Source organism: Opisthocomus hoazin, unplaced genomic scaffold (assembly GCF_030867145.1).
Source record: "Opisthocomus hoazin isolate bOpiHoa1 unplaced genomic scaffold, bOpiHoa1.hap1 HAP1_SCAFFOLD_150, whole genome shotgun sequence".
Lineage (NCBI taxonomy): Eukaryota > Metazoa > Chordata > Aves > Opisthocomiformes > Opisthocomidae > Opisthocomus > Opisthocomus hoazin.
In genome coordinates, this window is record NW_027448991.1 from 36,693 (window position 1) to 60,930 (window position 24,238).

Sequence of the window (24,238 nt, forward strand, 5' to 3'; positions counted from 1 at the left end):
CCCCCTTCTGTCGGCGCGTTCTCCCTCCCCTCCCCTCCCCCACCCCTTCCTCTTCCTCTTCCTGTTCCTCCCCCCCCCCGCGGTTACCGGCGCCATTGGAGCCGGCGCCGAGCGGCCCCGCGGGAGTCGCGACGGAGGCTGTCGCGACCCGCCGCAGCCCGGCGCGTTGGTCGCGGTTCGCCGCCGCGATGGCGATTCTGCGGGACACCGGCGGCCCGCGGCGGGAGGCGCGAGCCTTGCCGTTCGCCGTCGCGACGACCGCAGCCTGTCGTGACCGCAGCCCGGTGCCCTGATCGCAGCCCATCACGATCGCAGCCCGTCGTGATCGTAGCCCATCGTGCTGATCGCAGCCCGTCGCGGTGACCGCAGCCTGTCGTGATTGCAGCCCGTCGCGACGACCACAGCCTGTTGTGACCGCAGCCCGGTGCGCCGATCACAGCCCGTCGTGACTGCAGCCTGTCGTGATCGCAGCCCGGTGCCCTGATTGCAGCCCGTCGTGACCGCAGCCTGTCGTGATCGCAGCCCGGTGCCCTGATTGCAGCCCGTCGTGACCGCAGCCTGTCGTGATCGCAGCCCAGTGCCCTGATTGCAGCCCGTCGTGACTGCAGCCTGTCGTGATCGCAGCCCGGTGCACCGATCGCAGCCCATCACGATCACAGCCCGTCATGATCGCAGCACGTCGCCCTGATTGCAGCCCGTCGTGACCGCAGCCTGTCGCGATCACAGCCTGGTGCCCTGATCGCAGCCCGTCGTGATTGCAGCCCGTCGTGCTGATCGCAGCCCGTCGTGCTGATCGCAGCGCATCACGGTGACCGCAGCCCGTCGCGCCGATCGCAGCCCATCACCCTGACTGCAGTCAGTTGCGCTGATTGCAGCCCGTCACGATCGCGACCCACTGCCCCGATCGCGACCCGTCGCGCTGCCGGCCGCCCTGAGCGCTCACCGCGCATCGCAAAGCCCGTTGCGACGGCCGCGGTAGGCGCGGCAGCGGAGGAGCGCTGCCGTCACCTCCTCACCGCGGCGAGAGCGCGGGTTAATTAGCCGCCGGGGTTAATCGGGCGGGCGGGATGCCGAAGGGGCCGCGGCAGCGCCCGGCGGAGCGCTACCGCCTCAAGTACCGCCGGCTGCGGCAGGCGGCGCGGGCGCTGGTCTTCGAGAACGGGGCCCTCTGCGACGAGGTGGCCCGGCTGGAGGCCAAGTGCCTGCGGGCGCGGGACGAGCGCCGCTTCCTCCTCACCCGGCTGCTCCAGCTCCGGGCGATGGCCGGCCCCGAGGAGGTCCCCAGCGATGGCGCTGGCCGCCGGCCTCGCCGCGGCGGGTCCCGGGCCGACGGGTCAAGAGACGGGGGGAAAGATGGGGCGCGATCAACTGGAGCGAGAGACGGGTCAATGAGGGACGGGGCGCGGTCAGCTGGGCCAAGAGATGGACCAAGAGATGAGTCAAGGCCAACGGGGCCAAGAGATGGACCAAGAGATGAGTCAAGGCCAACGGGGCCAAGAGATGGACCAAGAGATGAGTCAAGGCCAACTGGCTCAAGAGCAGCGGGGTCAAGAGATGGGGCGAGGCCAGCTGGCTCGAGAGACGGGCCACGAGACAGCCCGGGAGATGGGTCGCGGACCAACGGGCCCCGGGACAGCTCAAGGACAGCGGGGCCAAGAGACGGCCCAAGAGACGAGCCAAGAGACGGCTTGAGGCCAACGGGGCCACGGGACGGCTCAAGAGACGACTGGAGGCTGAACGGACCAAGAGGTGGCCCCAAGCTGGACGTGCCACCAGCGGCCATCTTGAGACCACCCGAGGACGCCTCCAGCCTGGCTGGGCCGCCGGCGGACATCTTGAGGCCACCCCCGCGCCGGCGCGGCGGGGCATTGACCCTGCCCTTGGTGCTGGGGCCTCTGACCGTGCACAGCCTGGGTGTCGGCGGCGTGGGGCCTGGGGCCATCTTGCCCCTGGGCTTCTGCAGCAGCCGCCTCTTCGCCAGCGCCCGCCGGCCGGCTCGCCGCTGCCTGTACACCTGCCGGATCGTGGCCGGCCCCCGCTGCGAGATCGTGGCCGAGGACGAGCCCGGGAGAGTGCTGGTGGGCCCCACGCCCGACGTCTGCCACGGCCGGCTCCTCCAAGCCCTGGGGGAGGCCGGGGGGCGGCCCCGGGCGATGCCACCAGCCCCCGGCGCCGGCAACGACTTCTTCGGCCTCAGCCACCCCACCGTCCGCCAGCTCCTCCAGGGTGAGGCCGGGGCCTTCCTCCACCCCGAGGAGGAGGAGGAGGAAGAGGAGGAGGACGACGATGACGACGACGACGACGAGGACGATGAAGAGGAAGACGACGAAGACGGGGCCACCCCAGCCTTCGCCTATGCCGACATCTTCCTCGGCAGCCCCACTGGTTCCGATGACTGACCCCCACCCCGTTGCCCAAATAAACCACCCCGTCCCCTGCTGCCGCCATGTTTGTTGGGGGCGGGGTGGGGGGACCCCTCGCCCTGGACGCCCGGGTTCTCCCAGCGCGGCCAAGGCGGCGCCAGGGGAGCGCGCGGGGTGGTGGTCGGCCATGGAGGACGTGAAGCCGTGGTCAGAGCAGGGTTTTATTGTCATCACGGGGACAGGGACAAGATACCGGGGGGGGGAACAGGACCCCCAGCTGGTGGGGCCACGCTCCCCCCCCGTCTCCTATTGGATGTTGTGGTAGAGGCAGACGACGTCGGGGCAGTCACCGAGGGCCTGGAGGAGGCGTCCCGCCTGCTCCCGCGTCCCCTCCGGCAGCGTCACCCGGTCCCGGGGCAAGTACTCGACGGCGGCCGCCAGCGGGCGCAGCCCCGCGGCCTCCAGACGCTCCCGCACGGTCTGCAGGGCGGAGGCCTCGCAGATGAACTGCGGAGAACGGCCAAAGGCAGTTGGGGATGGTCAAGGGGTGGCCAGTGGCTGCGGGGAACGGTCAGGAGTGCTGGGGACAACCAGTGGTGGTCGGGGATGGTCCTCAGTGGGGAGGGAATGGCCAAGAGCAATCAGGAAGTAACCAAGGGTGGTTGGGGACAGTCATCGGTGGTCCAGGGTGCTCTTGGATGGTTGGAAGTGGCCAACAGTACTCGGGGAATGGCCAAGAGTGGTCACAGAGGGTCAGAAATGGCCAGCAGTGGCCAGGGAACGGCTGACAGTGCTTGAGGACAAGCAGTGGTGATCCAGCATGGTCTTGGATGGTCAGAAATGGCCAGCAGTGGCCGGGGAACGGCCAAGAGCAGTCAGGACATGGAGAGGACCACCTCATCCGCTCCAAAACCAGCCAAGCCCAGCGTCTGCCGGCCCACCGCCCTCCTTACCCACCTTCAGCGCTGGTTCCTCCTCTTCCTCTTCCTCCTCCTCTGGGCAGACGTCCTGGGCCCCGGCCTCCAGCGCTGCCTCCAGCGCCGCCTCCAGAGAGACGGGGTGGCCCTGAAGGTCCCGCGGCCCCACACGCACCACCCCCTTCTGCTCGAAGCTGTGTCGCGCTCCCTCAGCCATCGTTCCCCTGCGGTACCCACACGCAGCTCAGCCCCGGACGCCCGGGTCCTTGGCCCCGACGCCCGGGTCCCCCTTGGACTGACCCGTGACGGGTGAGGATGAGCCGGACGTCGTGCTGGCTCCGGCGGGGGTTGTCAGTGAGGACCTCCAGGAGAAGAGCCAAGCCACCAGGTCCACGGGCTTCGTAGAGCAGCCGGGCTGTCGCCGCTGATCTCTCCTGAGACAGGGGAAGCTCAGGGATCCCCTCCCCCAACTTGGAGGAGTTGATCCCCCTGTCCCCCTCACCCCAAAATCCCCCAGGACCTACCACGCCGTGGATGGCCGCCTCGATGGAGGCCTTGGGCATGTTGTTCGCCCGGCACTGCTCTACCACGTTGGCCAACTGGGCGTTGAGCGCTGGGTCCGGGCCTCCCTCTGTGGGGAGAGGGGGCGTGGGTGGGATCGGGGGGTGGCTGGGGAGACCCTCCCCAAATCCCAGAGGACCTGGGGTGCTGGGGGCGTCTGCGGGACAGGGAGATCTGGGGGAGCTGTGAGTGTCTGCAGGGCAGAAGGACTTCTAGGATCCCAGAGAACCCCAAGAGATCCCAGAGAACCCCAAGAGATCCCAGAGAACGTGGGGCTGAGAGACATCTGGGATCCCGCGGCACTGAGGGGGTGGAGAGATCTCTGAGGGCCGGTGGACCTCCATGGCCCTGGTGGAGAGGATCTGCTGGGCTGAAATACCCTGGGGGCACTGGGGATGAGATCTCCCCTCCCAGGGAGCCAGGGTGGGGGAGGTCTGAGAAGAGCTGACGGGATCCCACCAGCCCCAGGAACACCCGACGGGGTCCCACCAGCCCCAGGAACACCCGACGGGGTCCCACCAGCCCAGGGACGGCCGTGGCAGGGGTCCGGGTGCCAGGGGTCTGCGTGGGGAGGTGGGTCGGGGTCCCTACCGCGGGCAGCGGTGCGCAGCATCATGCCGAGGCGCTGGAAGAGGCGGCTGCGGGCGGCGTCGCGTGGGCCCTTGACGTTCTTCACCTTGGACCAGCGGTTGTGGCCGGCCCAGGACCGTGGCCCGGTGTGGAGGGGGCAGCTGGCGGCCACCAGACGGGGACAGCGGGCCAGCGCCGCGGCCACCGCCATGGGGCTGGGGGGGGAGGGGTGTGAGGTAGGACCCAGGTGTCCGGGGACCACCCCTCCCCCCCGCCACTGGACCCAGGAGTCCGGGACTCCCCCCCCCCCCCCCCAGCAAGCCCAGGCGTCCGGGGACCACCCTTCCCCTCCCTCACTGGACCCAGGCGTCCGGGGACCACCCTTCCCCTCCCTCACCAGTCCGAGGGCAGCGCAGCGCAGCGCAGCCCAGCCCAGCCCGGCCCCGGCCCCGGCCCCGGCCCCCCCGCCGCAAGGGCTGCTGGGTAACATCCACCCCCCCCAGCAGGGGAGGGAGAGAGCGACGTCGGGGTTTTATTTGCATAGCCCCGCCCCTTCCCTCGGTGCGGGGGTGGGAGGGAGGCGGGGCTGGTGGGAGGGTGCTGGGCGGCACTGGAGGGTACCGGGAGGGGCCAGAGGGCCCCGTGGCAGCTGGGGGGGGGCTGTGGGTGGGGGAGGGGCTGCAGAGAGCCTGCAGCGCTTGCAGGGTGGCCCTGGGGACCCTGCAGCTGTCACCGTGGTGTCACCCTGGGACGCGGTGAGGTCCCATCGGGGGATGGTTGGTGGCCACATCCCCGTGGTGGGCAGTGGCTGGTGGTCACCGTCCTGGTGTCGCCTGGGGATGTGGCCACCATCCCGGTGATGGGCAGTGGCTGGTGGTCACTGTCCCGGTGTCACCTGGGGATGTGGCCACATCCCCGTGGTGGGCAGTGGCTGGTGGCCGCCATCCTGGTGTCACCTGGGGAGGCGGCCACACCCCCGTGGTGGGCAGTGGCTGGTGGTCACCGTCCTGGTGTCGCCTGGGGATGTGGCCACCGTCCTGGTGATGGGCAGTGGCTGGTGGTCACTGTCCTGGTGTCACCTGGTAATGTGGTCATGTCCTTCTGATGCCAAATGGCTCATGGCCACCATCCTGGTGTGAACCCTCAAGGCCTTGAGGATGTGGCCGTGTCCTGGCCCCCCCAGTGCTTGGCCTCACCCAAACCCTGTCCCCACACCCACCCCGTGACACCCCATGTCACTCTGAGGGGTTCATCTTGCCCGCAGTCCCCAGGACCTCCGTGTCTTCTTCAAGAAGCCTCCTCTCCACCATGTGTGGGTCAACCATGAAGGGCCCAGACGATGCCAGTCAGAGAGTGGAGCAGGAGGTTGGCCAACAGCCATCAGTCAACGGAGGAAGACCCCCAAAAGCCCCCTTCTCCACCACAGGTGGGTCAGCTGCGGTGCAGCTGATGTTTACACAACGCTGACTGAAGGGTGGGACGTTGGCCAATGGCTGTGTGTCGTCGGGGGTCTTGGGGTGATGAGGCAAACGGTTGAGAAATGCCTGTGGGACGATGGAGCAAGGTGTTGGCTGCTGGCCGTGAGTCACTGGGGGGTGGTTCCTCCAAAGCAGCGTCTGTTGACGGCCTGCCCCATGTCTTGTCCTCACCCACTGGTGACCCTTGGTGGACCAGGGGGCTGGATAGGTCCCTGGGGTGCACCATGGTGGGAGCTGCTGGATAGGTCCCTGGGGTGCACCATGGTGGGAGCTGCTGACTGGGGTCTGTGGGGAGGTGGAGGAAGGGATGGATGGAAGGATGAGGGAGATGTGGAGATGTTTTAGGGTGGGTGGACAGATGTATAGATGGAGATATTGGGGATGCATAGATCGAAATGATTGAGGATGGATGGATGGAGATGTTTGAGGACGAATGGATGGATGGATGGATGGATGGATGGATGGATGGATGGATGGAAATGGTGGAAATGTTGGGAATGGATGGATGGAGATGTTTGAGGATGGAAGGACGAGTGGATGGAGATGTTTGAGAATGGATGGATGGGTGGAGATATTTTGGGGTAGATGGATGGAGATTTTGGGGATGAATGGATGGATGGAGATGTTTGGAGATGTCTGGAGGTAGAGGGGTAGATGGAGGGATGGATGGAGATGTTTGGGGACCAACAGGTGTATGGATGGAGAAGTTTGGAGATGGGTGGATGGATGGATGGACGGATGGACACCCCTCCTGCCCTCACCCTGCCCTTGCTGTCGCGCTGGGGGGAAGCACCGTCGCCAGAGGAAGGAGATTGCGAGAGCCCACATGGCAGCTCCTTCCGGCGCGGGTGATGGACTCGTGTCCCCGTCGGGACAGGGATGGGAAGCTGACGTCACCTTGAGGCCACCACCGTTGTGCAAGGGGCAGGCGGCCGCTGGTGGGGTTGTGAAAGGGGACGGGGGCGGAGGTGACGCCCCAAAAGAGGGGGGGGACCCCATAACCCCCTCCCGGCGGCCGCGCCCGTCCAGCTGCGCCCCATCCGTCCATCCGTCCCCTCCCGTCCGTCCTTCTCCTTCGCCGCTTTCTCCCCCGTTTCGTGCTCTCTCTCTTCCTCCCCCGTTTTTATCTTCTTCCTCCCAAATTCCTGGCGCTCCCCCCTCTCCCCGCCCCGCACCCCTTCCTTCCCCTCCCCCCCCCACGTCCCCAACTTCTGCTTTGGCCCCCGCCGTCCCCTCCGGGCGCCGGCGCGACATGGACCCCCGGGTTCTCCTCGCCTGCCTGGGCGTGGGTGGGTGCCTGGACACCTGGGGTGTCCCCCCCCGGGGGGGTGGGGTGGGGGGGCTGGCGCCCGGGTGCCTGGGTCCACCGTGCCCCCCTCCCCTCCCCCGCAGCGCTGACCTCCTGCCGTGGCTCCGGGGTGGACCTGGAGACGGCCGTGGTCTTTCATGGAGACGCCGGCGGGGCGTTCGGGCAGAGCGTGGCCCAGTTCGGCAGCGCCGACGACGGCGGGTAAGGCGGGGGAGGGGCACGCCGCGGGGGTGGGGTGGGGTCCCCCCAAACCCCCCGCCCCCCCAACCCCTTTCCCCCCGACAGGGTCCTCGTGGGCGCCCCGTTGCAACGCGGCGCCGTCAACCGGGTGGGGACGATTTACCGGTGCCGGCAGCGCTCGGGGAAGTGCCAGGAGGTCCCCGTCGCCGGTGAGACCCCCCCACCGCCCCCGCTCCCCCAGACCGGGTGCCTGGGTCCCCAGGCAGGAGGAGGAGGAGGGTGGTCTCACCCCATCTCTCCCCAGGACCCCCAGAGGCCGTCAACGCGTCCCTGGGGTTAGCGGTGGCTGCTGGGGGCACCAGGGCCCTGGTGAGTACGGCGGGGGGCTTGGGTGGGGGGTGATGGGGTGATGGGTTCGCCCTGGAATGAGGAGGACCTGGGCACGTGGAGGGGTTTGCACCTTGTAATCGTCCAGACCCGGGTTGAAATCGTGGAGATTGCACCCAGGTTTGGTCTTTCTGGGGTGACACCAAGGAGGTTGCACCCAAAACTGCTCTTCCTGTGGTGGTATCAAGAAGATTGCACCTCCCAAATCTGGCTGTCGCTGGTGGTGCCCCAGGGATCACCCCCCTGCCCATTCCCCCATCCTGGGCTCTGCTGATTTCGGGGTGTCCCCCCCCAACCCAGGCGTGCGGCCCCACGGTGCCCCAAACCTGTGGGGAGAACGTCCACCTCAACGGCTTCTGCGTCCTCCTCGATAACAACCTCCAGCAGCTCCAGCGCATCCCAGACGCCCAACCGGGTACGGTGGTCACTAGAGGAGGGAGGTGTTGGGGACGCCTTGGCCCGGCTGACCATGGGGATGTCTCTGTTGTCCTCCCCAGAGTGTCCCAAGCGCTTCTCAGACGTGGTGTTCCTCATCGACGGCTCAGGAAGCATCAAACACCAGGAGTTCTTGACCATGAAGACCTTTATCGCGGAGGTGATGAAGCGCTTCAAGGGCACCAGCACCCAGGTACCACCTGCCCAGGCGCTGGCGGTGACCCCCCGGGTGGCTGCTGGCAAGGTGCCATCTCGAGGGGTTGTCCCCCTTGATGCTGCATGTGGCTCCTCGCGATGGGTGAAGTTTTGGGCTCCTCTTCCCCTTGGCCGTGGCGTGGCATTTTGGGTGGCTGCTGCCGCTGCAGCTGTGTCCCCACCAATGTGCCCCCACGTTGTCCCCCTCCTCCCCGTCCCCCTGCAGTTTGCTCTCACCCAGTTCTCCGACGTCGTCTTGAACCACTTTGACTTCAACGCCTTCCGGAGGGCCCGTGACCCCATCGCGCTGCTGAGACGGGTGCAGCAGCGCCAGCGCACCACCCGCACGGCCACCGCCATCTGGACAGTCCTGTGGGTCGCGTCCCCCGCCGCCTCAGCCGCCCGTGGTCCCCCCACCAGCGGCCCTCATCCTTCCCTGGCGCAGGACGGAGATGTTCATCCCCGGCAAAGGGGCTCGACAAGATGCCAAGAAGATCCTCATTGTGATCACGGACGGGCAGAAGTTTGGGGACAACATGGAGTACTCAGAAGTCATCCCTTTGGCCAACAAGATGGGGGTCATCCGTTACGCCATCGGGGTGAGGGACCTGCACGCCCAAAGCCATCCCCCGCCACGCAGCTAGCCATCCCAAACACTTCTGTCCATCCAGCCGTCCGTTTGTCCATGCCTCTACAAACATCTCCATCCATTCAGCCATCCAACCCTTTTGAAACACGACTGTCTGTCTGTCCGTCCATCCATCCATCCATCCATCCATCCATCCATCCATCCATCCATCCATCCATCTCCGAACATCTCCATCCATCCAGCAACTACCTCCAGACATCCACCCATCTACAAGAACCTGTCATCTCCAAACATCTCCAAACATCTCCAGACTTCGCCATCCATCCACCCATGTCCAAACACACCCATCCATCCATCCATCCATCCATCCATCCATCCATCCATCCTTCCATCCATCCACCCATCCATCTCCAACCATCTCCATCCATCCCGTTCATGTCTGTCCCTCCCTCCCTTCCTCCCTCCCTCCCTCCCTGCCTCCCTCCCCCGGTCCCTCCATCCCACCATCCTTCTCCCACCCCAGGTGGGCAGCGCCTTCCAAGACCAAGCTGCCATGGAAGAGCTGCACAGCATCGCCTCCGAACCCAGCAAGGACCACGTCTTCCGGGTGGACAACTTCGACGCCCTGCAGGGCATCCAGAACCAGCTGCAGGAGAAGATCTTTGCCATCGAGGGTACCAGGGGTGCCGGGGGCGGCTGGGCAGCGTCCGAGGGGGGCGGCTGGTGCCCCCCGCCCACTCCCGCCTCCCCCCAGGCACCCAGTCCGCCCACAGCAGCTCCTTCCAGCTGGAGATGGCTCAGGAGGGCTTCAGCGCCCTGCTCACCTCGGTAGGTGTCCCCCGGCCGGCCGAGAGCGTCCCCGTGCCCGTGGGGTGTCCCCGGGGCGGGGGCGACTCCTCCGTCCCCACCGCTGTGCCCTGCCCCCGCTCTGCCGGCGCAGGAGGGGCCCGTGCTGGGAGCGGTGGGTGCCTACGGCTGGTCCGGAGGGGCCTTTGTCCACGGCGGGAGCGGGGACACCACCTTTGTCAACGTGTCCCGCGACGCGGGGGACATGGACGACGCCTACTTGGGTAAGGGGTGCCTGGGCCGGGGCCGCGTGGTCCCCACCGGGGTCCCGGGGGCGGTGCCCTCACGGGGGGCATCCTGGGGACACTGGTGGCCCGGCGAGGTCCTTCAGATGTTGGAGGCCCCGTGAGGACCCTGGAGGTGTTCCTGCCCTCGTGGGGGGGGATCCTGGGGACACTGGTGGCCCGGCGAGGTCCTGCAGATGTTGGTGGCCCCGTGAGGACCCTGGAGGTGTTGGTGCCCTCGCGGGGATCCTGGGGACGCTGGTGGCCCGGCGAGGTCCTGCAGATGTTGGAGGCCCCGTGAGGACGCTTGAGGTGTTGGTGCCCTCGCGGGGATCCTGGGGACGCTGGTGGCCCGGCGAGGTCCTGCAGATGTTGGTGGCCCTGTGAGGACGCTTGAGGTGTTGGTGCCCTCACGGGGATCCTGGGGACACTGGTGGCCCAGCGAGGTCCTGCAGATGTTGGTGGCCCCGTGAGGACCCTGGAGGTGTTGGTGGCCCCACGGGTATCCTGGGGACACTGGTGGCCCGGCGAGGTCCTGCAGATGTTGGAGGCCCCGTGAGGACCCTGGAGGTGTTCCTGCCCTCGTGGGGGGGGATCCTGGGGACACTGGTGGCCCGGCGAGGTCCTGCAGATGTTGGTGGCCCCGTGAGGACCCTGGAGGTGTTGGTGCCCTCACGGGTATCCTGGGGACACTGGTGGCCCGGCGAGGTCCTGCAGATGTTGGTGGCCCCGTGAGGACCCTGGAGGTGTTGGTGGCCCCACGGGGGGGATCCTGGGGACGCTGGTGGCCCAGCGAGGTCCTGCAGATGTTGGTGGCCCCGTGAGGACCCTGGAGGTGTTGGTGCCCTCACGGGTATCCTGGGGACACTGGTGGCCCAGCGAGGTCCTGCAGATGTTGGTGGCCCCGTGAGGACCCTGGAGGTGTTGGTGGCCCCACGGGTATCCTGGGGACACTGGTGGCCCGGCGAGGTCCTGCAGATGTTGGAGGCCCCGTGAGGACCCCAGAGATGTTGGTGGCCCCATGGGGATCCTGGGGACACTGGTGGCCCGGCGAGGTCCTGCAGATGTTGGAGGCCCCGTGAGGACCCTGGAGATGTTGGTGCCCTCGCGGAGGGGGATCCTGGGGACACTGGTGGCCCAGCGAGGTCCTGCAGATGTTGGAGGCCCCGTGAGGACCCTGGAGGTGCTGGTGCCCTCGTTGGGGGGGATTCTGGGGACACTGGTGGCCCGGCGAGGTCCTGCAGATGTTGGAGGCCCCGTGAGGACCCCAGAGATGTTGGTGCCCTCGCGGGGGGGATCCTGGGGACACTGGTGGCCCGGCGAGGTCCTGCAGATGTTGGAGGCCCCGTGAGGACCCTGGAGGTGTTCCTGCCCTCGTGGGGGGGATCCTGGGGACACTGGTGGCCCCGCGAGGTCCTGCAGATGTTGGTGGCCCCGTGAGGACCCTGGAGGTGTTGGTGGCCCCACGGGGATCCTGGGGATGCTGGTGGCCCGGCGAGGTCCTGCAGATGTTGGTGGCCCCGTGAGGACCCTGGAGGTGCTGGTGCCCTCGCGGGGGGACCCTGGGGACGCTCGTGTACCCACGAGGTCCTGGGGACGCCAGCACCCCCGCGCGGCCGGCGGGGCCGTGGCAGCCCGGGGGGGTCCCCGCTGACCCCCGCTCTGCCCAGGCTACGCGGCCGAGTCCCTGTCCCTGGAGGGCGGCCGGGCAGCGGCGCTGGCGCTGGGGGCCCCCCGCTACCGCCACGTCGGCCGCCTCCTCCTCTTCCACCGCCGCGGCCCCCGCGCCGCCTGGGAGCTCCTGGCCGACGCCGCGGGGCCGCAGGTAACGGCGGGGCCCCCGAGGGGCGGGGGTGCCGGGGCCCCCCAGCCCGCCCCACGGCCGCGGCTCCCCGCAGGTGGGCTCCTACTTCGGGGCGTCCCTGTGCGCCCTGGACGCCGACGGGGACGGCGCGGCCGAGGCGCTGCTGGTGGGGGCCCCCATGTTCTACGGGGCCGGCAGCGGGGGCCGCGTGGCCGTCTGCGCCCTGCGGCCCAAGGTAGGGGCCCCCCGCCCGCCCCGGCCCCCCGCGCCCCGCCCCGCGGCGGCAGAGGGGTCCCCAGCGCCTGGTCCCCCCAGGGCGGGCGGCTGCGGTGCCAGCAGACGCTGCGGGGACAGCCCGGCCACCCCCTGGGGCGCTTCGGGGCCAGCCTGGCTCGCCTGGGGGACGTCGACGGGGACCGGTGGCCCGAGGTGGCCGTGGGGGCCCCGCTGGAGGACGAGGAGCGGGGGGCCGTCTACATCTTCCGCGGGAAGCAGGGCGGCGTCGCCTCCCCGTACAGCCAGGTGAGACCGCCCGGCCGCGGGTCCTGGGGTGGCAGGGAGGTCCCAGGTGGTGGGGACAGGCTGGGTGCCAGGGACGTCCCCGGTGCTGGGGGCGTCCGTCTGGGGTGGTGGAGAAGATGTCTTGTGTGTTGGAGACATCCGTCTTGGGTGGTGGAGGCATCTTGGGTGCTGGAGACGTCCATCTTGGGTGGTGGAGAAGATGTCTTGCGTGTTGGAGACATCTTGGGTGGTGGAGGCATCTTGGGTGCTGGAGATGTCTTGGGTGGTGGAGGCATCTTGGGTGCTGGACACATCCTGGGTGCTGGCGATGTCTTGGGTGATGAAGACATCTTGCGTGCTGGAGATGGTCCAGGTGCCCAGGATGTCCTGGAAGCTGGAGATGCTCCAGCTCCTGAGGATGTCCCAGGTGCTGGGAACGTCTTGAGCACTGGAGACGTCTCACCCGCTTGGGCACCTCTGTCTCCCACAGCGCATCTCCGGTGCCTGGTTCTCCAGCGGGCCACGCTACTTTGGCCAGGCCATCAGCGGTGGCCAGGACCTGACGGGAGACAGACTGCCGGACGTGGCCGTAGGCGCCCAGGGACAGGTCCTGCTGCTCAGGTGCGCCCACGGGACCGGCCTGGGACCTTCCACGGCCTGGGGGATGCAGTGGCCACCACCACCGCCCCTCCGATTGTCACCGCCAGGTCCCAGCCACTGCTCAGGGTCCGTGTGACGGTGACTTTCCAGCCTCAGGAGATCCCCGCGGCCGCCTTTGACTGTCAGGAGGAGGAAGCGCACAAGGGGGAAGTGGCCAAGGCCATGATCTGCTTCCTTAGCACCAAGAAAACCCCTGACAACTTTGGTGAGACCTCCCAGAAGTCCCTCTGGAACCCCAGAGCATCTGCAGGTGTCCCTAAGACCCCCCACCAGTGCCATGGACCCCCCCAAAGCGCCCTCCCCACACTCTCTACACGCTCAGAAGTCCATCTGTCCCCCCAAAGCCTCCCCAGCTACCCCCCGCACCCCCCAGAAGTGCCTGTGGCCTCCTAAATCCCCTGCAGATGTCCCCCAGACCAACCAGCAGCCCGTCTGGCCTCCCAGAGTGGCTCCGGATGTGCCCATCGCCGCCGAGATGTCCACCTGGCCTCCCACAGCCCCTCCAGATCCCCAGTCCCCCTCCAGATGTCCCCAGATCCCCCAGAAGTCCACGTGGCCTCTTGAACCATCTCCAGACGTCCTGCAGACCTTCCAAAACCCATCTGGCTCTCCATCGCTGCCTTTCACCCACCCGGGGGGCTGCTGGAGACCCCGGCCACGCACCTTCCTCTCCCTCTCCCCGCAGGCAGCCAACTTTCGGCCACCCTCCGGTACCAGGCGGCCCTGGACCCCGGCCGGGCGATGGTCCGCGCCGTCTTTGCCGGCAGCAGCGCCGTCCGCAACGGGACCCTCCGAGTGGGCGTGGGACAGAGCTGCGAGACCTTGGCCATCGTCTTCACGGTGGGTGTCGGGAAAGGCCCCGGCAGGGTGGTCCTGGGGTGGCTCAGCCCCGGCACCATCCTGGGGGACACGGCCGTGTCTCTGTGCTGGGCAGGGGTGCCCACAGGACACGCTGTCCCCCCTGGTGCTGCGCCTCACCTACGACGCCGTGGGGGACCCCATCTCGGTGGCCGGGGGTTTGCGTCCAGCCTTGAGCGAGGACTCGGAGATGGTGGCCATCGGCGCGGTAGGGGCTGGGGCCTCCCCAGAGCAGCGGTGTCGGCAGGGGATGGTGGAGGGGTGAAGGGTTGGGGGTCTGTGGGGGGCTGGAGGGCTGGAAGGAGAGATGAGGTGGATGGTTGGATGGGTGGGTGGGTGCATGGACGGGTGGTGGATGGATGGAAGGACGGATGGATGGGTGGTGGAGGGATGGATGGATGGATGGGTGGGTGGATAAATGGAAGGATGGATGGATGGATGGATGGATGGATGGATGGATGGATGGGTGGTGGAGGGATGGATGGATGGAAGGATAGGTGGATGGATGGATGGATGGATGGATGGATGGATGGGTGGGTGGGTGGATGGATGGATGGATGGATGGGTGGTGGAGGGATGGAGGGATGGGTGGATGGATGGATGGATGGGTGGATGGATGGATGGATGGGTGGATGGATGGATGGATGGATGGGTGGATGGATGGATGGATGGATGGGTGGATGGGTGGATGGATGGGTGGATGGATGGATGGATGGGTGGATGGATGGATGGATGGATGGAGTTGTGGAAGGAGAGATGGAATGGACAGAAGCACAGGAGGAAGGAAGGGCAGATGGATTCACAGGTGGAAGGGAGGTGGGATGGATGGGCAGAAGGGAGGGTGGATGGGAGGAACCAAGGGAAGATGGAGGAAGGGAGGGAGGACAGAAGGATGGAGGGACAGGTGGACAGAGGGGTGGGAGGAAGGCAGGACACAAGGGCGGATGGAAGGGTGGACGCGTGGAAGGACATCTGCGCGTGGGGAGGGTTGGAAGAACCAAAGAGATCCATGGGGGTGGGTGGGCAGACGGTCAGATGGCTGGCTGAGGGGTGGGGGAACGAAGGAAGGGGGCGGACAGGCAGCCACCTGTGGGACGGACGGATGGGTGGACAGACATGGCGTCTCCTCAGCTGCCCTTTGAGAAGAACTGCGGCGCCGACAACGTCTGTGTCGACGACCTCCGCATCTCCCTCAGCTTCTCGGGGTAGGTGTCCCCTGTGCCCCAGGCCAGGGGGACGACCGCGGGTGCCAGGCCCACGCCTGCCTGCTGCCACCCCTTCCATCCCCCCAGGCTGGAGACCATCGTGGTGGGGGTGACTGACGTGGTGGACATCACCATCACCCTCCGCAACCACGGGGAGGACTCGTACGGGACCACCGTGCAGCTGCAGCACGCTGAGGCCCTCTCCTACCGCAAGGCCGTGGTGCTCCAGGTACCCCCACCCCCTCCAACCCCCCCAAGATCCTTCAGAGCCTCCAAGACACCCAGAAGTGCCAGACACCCTCCAGCAGTCCATCTGGCCCCCTGAAGCTCTTCCAGATGCCCCCTGGACTAGCTACAAGTTTGTGTGGATGCCCAGATCCACTCCCGATGTCCTCAAGATCCCCCAGAAATCTAGAAGACCTCCTCAGCCCACTCCAGACGTCCTCTAGACCCCCCAAAAGCCCTGCAGCCTCCTAAACCTTCTCCAGAGGTCCTCAAGACATCCAAGCCCCCTCCAGATGTCCTCAAGACCCCCCAGGCATTCCTTTTTCCACCCAAAGCCCTTGCAGGCATCCCTCAAGCCCTCCAGAAGTCTATGTGTTCTCTTAAACTCTCCCAGGTGTCTTCAAGACCCTCTAGACCCCCGACATGGCCTCCTAAACTACCTCTAGATGTCCTCAAGAACCCCTAGAAGCCCATATGGCCTCCTAAACAACTTCTAGATGTCCTCAAGAACCCCTAGAAGCCCATATGGCCTCCTAAACTACTTCTAGATGTCCTCAAGAACCCCTAGAAGCCCATATGCCCTCCTAAACAACTTCTAGATGTCCTCAAGAACCCCTAGAAGCCCATATGGCCTCCTAAACAACTTCTAGATGTCCTCAAGAACCCCTAGAAGCCCATATGGCCTCCTACACAACTTCTAGATGTCCTCAAGAACCCCTAGAAGCCCATATGGCCTCCTAAACAACTTCTAGATGTCCTCAAGAACCCCTAGAAGCCCATATGGCCTCCTAAACTACTTCTAGATGTCCTCAAGAACCCCTAGAGGCCCATATGGCCTCCTAAACAACTTCTAGATGTCCTCAAGAACCCCTAGAAGCCCATATGGCCTCCTAAACTACTTCTAGATGTCCTCAAGAACCCCTAGAAGCCCATATGGCCTCCTAAACTACTTCTAGATGTCCTCAAGAACCCCTAGAAGCCCATATGGCCTCCTAAACTACTTCTAGATGTCCTCAAGAACCCCTAGAGGCCCATATGGCCTCCTACACAACTTCTAGATGTCCTCAAGAACCCCTAGAAGCCCATATGGCCTCCTACACAACTTCTAGATGTCCTCAAGAACCCCTAGAAGCCCATATGGCCTCCTACACAACTTCTAGATGTCCTCAAGAACCCCTAGAAGCCCATATGGCCTCCTAAACAACTTCTAGATGTCCTCAAGAACCCCTAGAAGCCCATATGGCCTCCTAAACTACTTCTAGGTGTTCTCAAGAACCCCTAGAGCCCATATGGCCTCCTAAACAACTTCTAGATGTCCTCAAGAACCCCTAGAAGCCCATAAGGCCTCCTAAACTACTTCTAGATGTCCTCAAGAACCCCTAGAAGCCCATAAGGCCTCCTAAACTACTTCTAGGTGTCCTCAAGAACCCCTAGAAGCCCATATGGCCTCCTGACCCATCTCCAGATATCCTCAAGACCCCCCAGCAGCCTGTCTGGCCTCCGGCTCTCCTAGAGATGTCCCCTGAGACCCCCGGTCGTCTTGCCCACCCCCGTGCCCACCCCTGACCCCCTCCCCCATGGTGTTTCCAGTCCTCCAGGAGGTCCGTGTCCCTGCGCTGCAACTCGGAGCCGGCGGAGGGCCCGCGGCGCAGGACGCTCTGCCTCGTCAACCACCCCATCTTCCGGCCCGGCGCCGAGGCAGGGAGTCCCCGCTGTCCCCCCGAGCCCCCCGCCCGCCGGGGCGCCGGGGACGCTGCCGTGGGGCGGGTTGGGGGTGACGCCGCGCCCCGTCCCCAGGTGGTGTTCACCGTCACGCTGGACGTGCCCCACGGCGCGGAGCTGGGGGCCGCGCTGGAGCTGGTGGCCAACGCCAGCAGGTGAGGGGCAGGGGCGCAGCGGGGGCGCGGGCGCTGGGGGTGGGGGGGCGAGGTGACCCCCGGACCCCCCTGTGCCGCAGCGACAACGGGGCCCCGGGCGGCCGGGTGCAGCGCGCCGAGATCCCGGTGAAGTACGGCGTCCTCCTGGTCCTCAGCAGGTAGGGGACCCCCTCCCCGGGATGCCCCCGCCCCGCCGGCCACCTGCCCCGGCCCCGGGTCCCCATGGGCCACCACGCCCTGTCCCCACCCCCACCCTGCCATCCCCATGTCCCCAGCGTGCCACCAGCCCCATGTCTTTGGTCCTCATGGGCCACCATGCCCTGTCCCCACCCCCACCCTGCCATCCCCATGTCCCCAGCGTGCCACCAGCCCCATGTCTTTGGTCCCCCATGGGCCACCACGCCCTGTCCCCACCCCCTCCCTGCCGTCCCCATGTCCCCAGCGTGCCACCAGCCCCATGTCTTTGGTCCCCATGGGCCACCATGCCCTGTCCCCACCCCCACCCTGCCATCCCCATGTCCCCAGTGTGCCACCAGCCCCATGTCTTTGGTCCCCATGGGCCACCATGCCTTGTCCCCACCCCCAGCCTGCCGTCCCCATGTCCCCAGCGTGCCACCAGCCCCATGTCTTTGGTCCCCATGGGCCACCACGCCCTGTCCCCACCCCCTCCCTGCCGTCCCCATGTCCCCAGCGTGCCACCAGCCCCATGTCTTTGGTCCCCATGGGCCACCATGCCCTGTCCCCACCCCCTCCCTGCCGTCCCCATGTCCCCAGCGTGCCACCAGCCCCATGTCTTTGGTCCCCCATGGGCCACCACACCCTGTCCCCACCCCCAGCCTGCCGTCCCCATGTCCCCAGCGTGCCACCAGCCCCATGTCTTTGGTCCCCCATGGGCCACCACACCCTGTCCCCACCCCCAGCCTGCCGTCCCCATGTCCCCAGCGTGCCACCAGCCCCATGTCTTTGGTTCCCCATGGGCCACCATGCCTTGTCCCCACCCCCAGCCTGCCGTCCCCATGTCCCCAGTGTGCCACCAGCCCCATGTCTTTGGTCCCCATGGGCCACCATGCCTTGTCCCCACCCCCAGCCTGCCGTCCCCATGTCCCCAGTGTGCCACCAGCCCCATGTCTTTGGTCCCCCATGGGCCACCATGCCCTGTCCCCACCCCCACCCTGCCATCCCCGTGTCCCCAGTCCCCCCCATGCTTCCCTACTCCCAGCGTGCCCCCCCGTCCCCCCCCAGACCTCTCCCCGTGTCCCCCGTCCCCAGCGTCCCCTGTCCCCTGTCCCCGGGGTCCCCTCCGCCCGTCCCCCCACGCCCCCCCCGTGTCCCCTCTCGTCCCCACCAGCGCCCCGGACTCCACCAAGTACATCAACGTCTCGACCGGCGCGGGGACCCCCGCCAGCGCCCGCGTCACCCACCACTACGAGGTGCGGGCTGGGGAGGGGCCGCCTGCCCGCGCGGGTCCCCGTCCCGCGGGGGTCCCGTCCCCACCGTCCCCCTCCCCGTGGCAGGTGAAGATCCTGGGGCAGCGAGGTCTCCCCATCAACGTCACCTTCCTGGTCCCCACGGCGCTGGGGGGGACCCCGCTGTGGGACACGCTGGAGGTGACCCCCGACCAGGTACCGGCCCCGCCGCCCCCGCAGCGGGGGGGGCCCCCCGCCCGGACCCCCCGCAGCCAGCCCGGAGAAGGCTCCCCAGAACCGGGGTCCCCCCTCTGCCCCCCAGCCGCAGCTGGCGCAGTGCCGGGCGGTGGCCGAGCACCCGGGGCCCCCCGACGTCGCCCGGCGCCCGCGGGAGACCCCGCTGCTGGTGAGAGCCCCCCCGCAGCGTCCCTGGGGGGGCCGGGGGTGCCCCCGACCCCCGCCGACCCCCCCCTCGCCCCCAGGACTGCGCCGCGGCCGCCTGCCGGGAGCTGCAGTGCCGGGCGCCGGAGCTGGAGCCCCCCCGAGCCCTGGGGTTCCGCCTCGGGGGGTCCCTGGCCCCGGGCTGGCTGCTGGCGGTAAGGGGGGGCCGGGGGGGGGGGCACCCGCCAGCCCGCCCGGGACGAGGGGCACGGCGGGGGCGGGGGGGGAGCCCCGGGTGCGGGGGGGCCCCGCGGCCGCAGCCCGAGCCCACGGCTGCCCCCCCCGTCCCCCCGCGAGCCCAGAGCCCCCAGCCCAGGGTGGTCGTGCAGAGCTCGGCCCGGGTGCTCTACGAGGTGGGGCGGTACTGGAACGGCGGGGGGGGGGGCCCAGCTGCAGGTGAGCGCGGACCCCTGGGCTGTGGGGGGCTGTGGGGGGCTGTGGGGTGGGGGTCCGGAGCCCTGGGTGCGTGGGGGGCTGTGGGGTGGGGGTCCGGAGCCCTGGGTCCCCGTGGGGGGCTGTGGGGTGGGGGTCCGGAGCCCTGGGTCCCCGGGGGGGGCTGTGGGGGGGGGGGGGTCCGGAGCCCTGCGTGCATGGGGGGCTGTGGGGTGGGGGTCCGCAGCCCTGGGTGCGTGGGGGGCTGTGGGGTGGGGGTCCGGAGCTCTGGGTCCCCAGGGGGCTGTGGGGTGGGGGTCCAGAGCCCTGGGTGCGTGGGGGGCTGTGGGGTGGGGGTCCGGAGCCCTGGGTCCGTGGGGGGCTGTGGGGTGGGGGTCCGGAGCCCTGGGTGCGTGGGGGGCTGTGGGGTGGGGGTCCGGAGCCCTGGGTGCGTGGGGGGCTGTGGGGTGGGGGGTCCGGAGCCCTGGGTCTGTGGGGGGCTGTGGGGTGGGGGTCCGCAGCCCTGGGTCCCCGTGGGGGGCTGTGGGGTGGGGATCCGGAGCCCTGGGTCTGGGGGGGGCTGTGGGGTGGGGGTCCGGAGCCCTGGGTCCTTGGGGGGCTGTGGGGTGGGGGTCCGGAGCCCTGGGTCCCCGGGGGGGGGCTGTGGGGTGGGGGTCCGGGGACCTGGGTGCGTGGGGGGCTGTGGGGTGGGGGTCCGGAGCCCTGGGTGCGTGGGGGGCTGTGGGGTGGGGGTCCAGAGCCCTGGGTCCCCGTGGGGCTGTGGGGGGGGGGGGTCCGGAGCCCTGGGTCCCCGTGGGGCTGTGGGGTGGGGGTCCGGAGCCCTGGGTCCCCGGGGGGCTCTGGGAGGGGGTCCCGGACGCCTGGGTCCCTCGGCCGCTCCCCCCAGGTGCAGACGGAGGTGGAGCGCCTGGAGCCCCCCAACCTCCTGCCCCTCGTCCTGGGGGGCACCGGGGGGGGCCTCGTCCTGCTGCTCCTGGCGGCTCTGGGGCTGCACAAGGTGAGGGGGCGGGGCCTGGCAGAGCCCCGCCCAGGCGGCTCTGGGGGCGGGGCCTCCTCCCCTCCCCCCCTCCCCCCCCGGGCTCACCTCCCCTCCCCCCCCCAGGTGGGCTTCTTCAAGCGCCGCTACAAGGAGCTGATGGCGGGCGAGGAGACCCCCGCGGCCCCCCTGGGCGACCCCCAGGGCTGAGGCGGCGCCCGGGGCCCCCCAGATTCCGGGGGGGGAAGGGGCGGGGGGGTCACCCCCGCTTTTTGCAGTCGCCAATAAAGCCGGGGGCCGGACCCCCCTCCCTGTCCGAGGCTGGATTGGGGGGGGGGGGGGGGGCATCACGCGCGGACGCCCGGGGTCCCGCTGGGGGCCCCCTCCCCCCTCCCGAGGACCCCAGCGCCGGGGCCCCCCCCGCCCCTCCCCCCCCAGTCTATTTTTAGCCCCGGGCTATTTTTATTTTTATTCACGGCCTCATCGTGGGGGGGGGGGCCGCGGGGTGACCCCGTCGCCCTTCTCCGCCGCCATGGCCGCTTGGGGGGCTGCCCCATGGCGGGGCCTGGCCTCGGCCGCCGGGCCCCACGCCGGAGCCGCCGGAGGTCTGGGGGGGCCGGGGGGACCCCCGGGGGGGGGGGCCCGAGCACGTATGGGGGGGCTGGGGGGGCCCGGGGTCTGCGGCGGCCGCGTTCGGGGTGACCTCGGGCGTTTGGGGCGGCGGTGGGGCTGTGTCGCGCGTTTTGGGGTGATTTGGGCCGATTTTGGGGCGGTGCTGGGGCACCCCCGGCGGTTTTGGGGCGCTCCCGGGGGCACTGGGGCTGCGCCCGGTGTTTGGGGGGGGGGTTGGGGTGTTTTGGGGTGCGTCGGGGTGTTTTGGTTGGTTTTGGGGTGTATTGGATGGTTTTGGGGTGGTTGGGATGGTTTTGGGGTGTTTTGGGGTGGTTTGGGGTGGTTTGGGGTGGCTCGGGTGGTTTTGGGGTGTTTTGGGGTGTATTGGATGGTTTTGGGGTGGTTGGGATGGTTTTGGGGTGTTTTGGGGTGTTTTGGGGTGGTTTGGGGTGTATTGGATGGTTTTGGGGTGTATTGAATGGTTTTGGGGTGGTTTTGGGGTGTTTTGGGGTGGTTTGGTTGGTTTTGGGGTGGTTTGGGGGTGGTTTTGGGGTGTTTTGGGGTGTTTTGGTTGGTTTTGGGATGTATTGGATGGTTTTGGGGTGGTTGGGATGGTTTTGGGGTGTTTTGGGGTGTTTTGGTTGGTTTTGGGGTGTATTGGATGGTTTTGGGGTGGTTTGGGGTGGTTTTGGGGGTGTTTTGGGGTGTATTGGATGGTTTTGGGGTGTTTTGGATTGTTTTGGGGTGTATTGGATGGTTTTGGAGTGGTTTGGTTGGTTTTGGGGCGGTTTGGTTGGTTTTGGGGTGTTTTGGGCTGTTTTGGTTGGGTTTGGGCTCTCCGGGGTGCCCAGAGGTGCCACGGCCTCTCTGCCAGTTTCGGGGCATTTCGGGGCATTTTGGGGCGCTTGGGGCCGTTTCGGGGGGCAGCGGCTGTACCTGGGGGGGTTTTGGGGTGCCCCGGGGGTTTTGGGGTGTTCTGGGGGCGGGTCCGGGCAGCGCGGGGGTGCCCGGGGTGTTCTGGGGCGCCCCGAGACCCCCGGGGGGGGGGCGGGGGGGTGGCTTTTGGGGTGCCCCAGCCCCTCGGGGTGCCCCGAGACCCCCGGGGGGGGTGGGGGCGGTTTTTGGGGTGCCCCAGCCCCCCTCGCCTGCGGGCAGGTCGGACGTGGCGGGCGCTGTCGTTCCTGGTGGCTCTGCCGGGGGTGGGGGTCTGCGCCCTGAACGCGCGGCTGGAGCAGCGCCGGCACCCCCCGGGGCCCCCCGACTTCGTGCCCTACCACCACCTGCGCATCCGCACCAAGGCACGGGGGGCGGGGCCTGAGGCCGGAGGGCGGGGCCTGAGGCTGGGGGCGGGGCCTGAGGCCGGGGGGCGGGGCCTGAGGCCGGGGGGGGCGGGGCCTGAGGCCGGGGCGATGGGCGCCATGGGGGGGTGTGGGGTGGGGGAGGCCGGGGGGGATGGGCACCATGGGGGGTGTGGGGTGGGGGAGGCCGGGGGGGATGGGCGCCGTGGGGGGGCTGTGGGGGCGGGGATGGGTTCATGGGGGGGTGGGGGGTGGGGGAGGCCGGCGCTGCTGACCCCCCCTCCCCCTCCCCCCGCAGCCGTTCCCGTGGGGCGATGGGAACCACTCGCTCTTCCACAACCCCCGCACCAACCCCCTGCCCACGGGCTACGAGAAATAGGGGGGGCCCCCCCGGGGACCCCCCAGCAATAAACGCCCCGAACCTGCCCCGTCCGGCTCCCCCGGCCCTGCCCCGTGCCGGACCCCGGCGTCCGGGCCCCACGGAGGGGAGGGGGCCCCCAGCGGGACCCCGGGCGTCCGCGCGTGATGCCCCCTCCCCCACAATCCAGCCTCGGACAGGGAGGGGGGTCCGGCCCCCGGCTTTATTGGCGACTGCAAAAAGCGGGGTGACCCCCCCCGCCCCTCCCCCCCCCCGGAATCTGGGGGGCCCCGGGCGCCGCCTCAGCCCTGGGGGTCGCCCAGGGGGGCCGCGGGGGTCTCCTCGCCCGCCATCAGGTCCTTGTAGCGGCGCTTGAAGAAGCCCACCTGGGGGGGGAGGGGAGGTGAGCCCGGGGGGGGGGGGGGGGGGGGAGGTGAGGAGGCCCCGCCCCCAGAGCCGCCTGGGCGGGGCTCTGCCAGGCCCCGCCCCCTCACCTTGTGCAGCCCCAGAGCCGCCAGGAGCAGCAGGACGAGGCCCCCCCCGGTGCCCCCCAGGACGAGGGGCAGGAGGTTGGGGGGCTCCAGGCGCTCCACCTCCGTCTGCACCTGGGGGGAGCGGCCGAGGGACCCAGGGCTCCGGGACCCCCCCCCACAGCCCCCCGGGGACCCAGGGCTCCGGACCCCCACCCCACAGCCCCCCACGCACCCAGGGCTCCGGACCCCCCCCCCCACAGCCCTCCAAGGACCCAGGGCTCCGGACCCCCACCCCACAGCCCCCCACAGACCCAGGGCTCCGGACCCCCACCCCACAGCCCCCCACGCACCCAGGGCTCCGGACCCCCACCCCACAGCCCCCCACGGGGACCCAGGCGTCCGGGACCCCCACCCCACAGCCCCCCACGCACCCAGGCGTCCGGGACCCCCACCCCACAGCCCCCCACGCACCCAGGGCTCCGGACCCCCACCCCACAGCCCCCCACGGGGACCCAGGCGTCCGGGACCCCCACCCCACAGCCCCCCACGCACCCAGGCGTCCGGGACCCCCACCCCACAGCCCCCCACGCAACCAGGGCTCCGGACCCCCACCCCACAGCCCCCCACACACCCAGGTCCCCAGACCCCCAACCCACAGCCCCCCACGCACCCAGGGCTCCGGACCCCCACCCCACAGCCCCCCACGGACCCAGGGCTCCGGACCCCACCCCACAGCCCCCCACGGACCCAGGGCTCCGGAACCCCACCCCACAGCCCCCCACGCACCCAGGGCTCCGGACCCCCACCCCACAGCCCCCCACAGGGACCCAGGCGTCCGGGACCCCCACCCCACAGCCCCCCACGCACCCACGGCTCCGGGACCCCCACCCCACAGCCCCCCACGCACCCAGGGCTCCGGACCCCCACCCCACAGCCCCCCACAGCCCAGGGGTCCGCGCTCACCTGCAGCTGGGCCCCCCCCCCGCCGTTCCAGTACCGCCCCACCTCGTAGAGCACCCGGGCCGAGCTCTGCACGACCACCCTGGGCTGGGGGCTCTGGGCTCGCGGGGGGACGGGGGGGGCCAGCCGTGGGCTCG

General features: G+C 68.8%; 5 protein-coding genes across 6 annotated transcripts in view; 3 read left to right on the plus strand and 2 right to left on the minus strand.

Annotated features, from left to right (window-relative positions):
• The first annotated feature begins 86 nt into the window (after positions 1-86).
• LOC142360115 (transforming growth factor beta regulator 1-like) lies at positions 87-2,438 on the plus strand. The gene has a single exon (XM_075412346.1). The coding sequence runs from the start codon at positions 1,068-1,070 to the stop codon at positions 2,397-2,399; it is 1,332 nt and encodes a 443-aa protein (XP_075268461.1). The 5' UTR covers positions 87-1,067; the 3' UTR covers positions 2,400-2,438.
• Positions 2,439-2,571: 133 nt separating this feature from the next.
• On the minus strand, positions 2,572-4,876 carry TACO1 (translational activator of cytochrome c oxidase I). Of its 2 annotated transcripts, none has more exons than XM_075412349.1 (6): positions 4,809-4,876; positions 4,433-4,626; positions 3,805-3,911; positions 3,581-3,711; positions 3,321-3,504; positions 2,572-2,870 (listed from the first exon to the last, which is right to left on the minus strand). In XM_075412349.1, the coding sequence occupies exons 2-6, from the start codon at positions 4,620-4,622 to the stop codon at positions 2,670-2,672; spliced, it is 813 nt and encodes a 270-aa protein (XP_075268464.1). In that variant the 5' UTR covers positions 4,623-4,626; positions 4,809-4,876; the 3' UTR covers positions 2,572-2,669. The 2 variants fall into 2 exon arrangements, with proteins under 2 accessions (XP_075268464.1, XP_075268463.1); XM_075412348.1 differs by having other exon boundaries at positions 3,581-3,714.
• A 2,054-nt stretch (positions 4,877-6,930) lies between these two features.
• LOC142360118 (integrin alpha-D-like) lies at positions 6,931-20,610 on the plus strand. Its single transcript, XM_075412352.1, has 29 exons — positions 6,931-7,178; positions 7,282-7,399; positions 7,484-7,587; positions 7,683-7,747; positions 8,066-8,180; positions 8,263-8,393; positions 8,622-8,767; positions 8,841-8,994; positions 9,508-9,658; positions 9,739-9,812; positions 9,925-10,054; positions 11,725-11,879; positions 11,953-12,093; positions 12,174-12,380; positions 12,850-12,980; positions 13,067-13,224; positions 13,705-13,859; positions 13,954-14,085; positions 15,009-15,082; positions 15,170-15,311; positions 16,898-17,005; positions 17,105-17,184; positions 17,265-17,342; positions 18,533-18,614; positions 18,699-18,806; positions 18,913-18,996; positions 19,073-19,186; positions 19,334-19,468; positions 20,527-20,610. Exons 1-29 carry the CDS (start codon positions 7,142-7,144, stop codon positions 20,608-20,610), a joined length of 3,393 nt encoding a protein of 1,130 aa, XP_075268467.1. The 5' UTR covers positions 6,931-7,141.
• A 259-nt stretch (positions 20,611-20,869) lies between these two features.
• COX6A2 (cytochrome c oxidase subunit 6A2) lies at positions 20,870-22,736 on the plus strand. The gene is made up of 3 exons (XM_075412360.1): positions 20,870-21,005; positions 22,168-22,310; positions 22,609-22,736. Exons 1-3 carry the CDS (start codon positions 20,933-20,935, stop codon positions 22,687-22,689), a joined length of 297 nt encoding a protein of 98 aa, XP_075268475.1. The 5' UTR covers positions 20,870-20,932; the 3' UTR covers positions 22,690-22,736.
• Positions 22,737-22,883: 147 nt separating this feature from the next.
• The window catches only part of LOC142360119 (integrin alpha-M-like), a 2,074-nt gene continuing 719 nt past the window's right edge, over positions 22,884-24,238 (minus strand). The window contains exons 2-4 of the mRNA XM_075412353.1: positions 24,105-24,197; positions 23,163-23,273; positions 22,884-23,054 (exon numbers count right to left, since the gene is read on the minus strand). Of these exons, the coding sequence (XP_075268468.1) occupies positions 22,971-23,054; positions 23,163-23,273; positions 24,105-24,197 (288 nt within the window). The 3' untranslated portion in view covers positions 22,884-22,970. The remainder of the gene's footprint in view (positions 23,055-23,162; positions 23,274-24,104; positions 24,198-24,238) is intronic.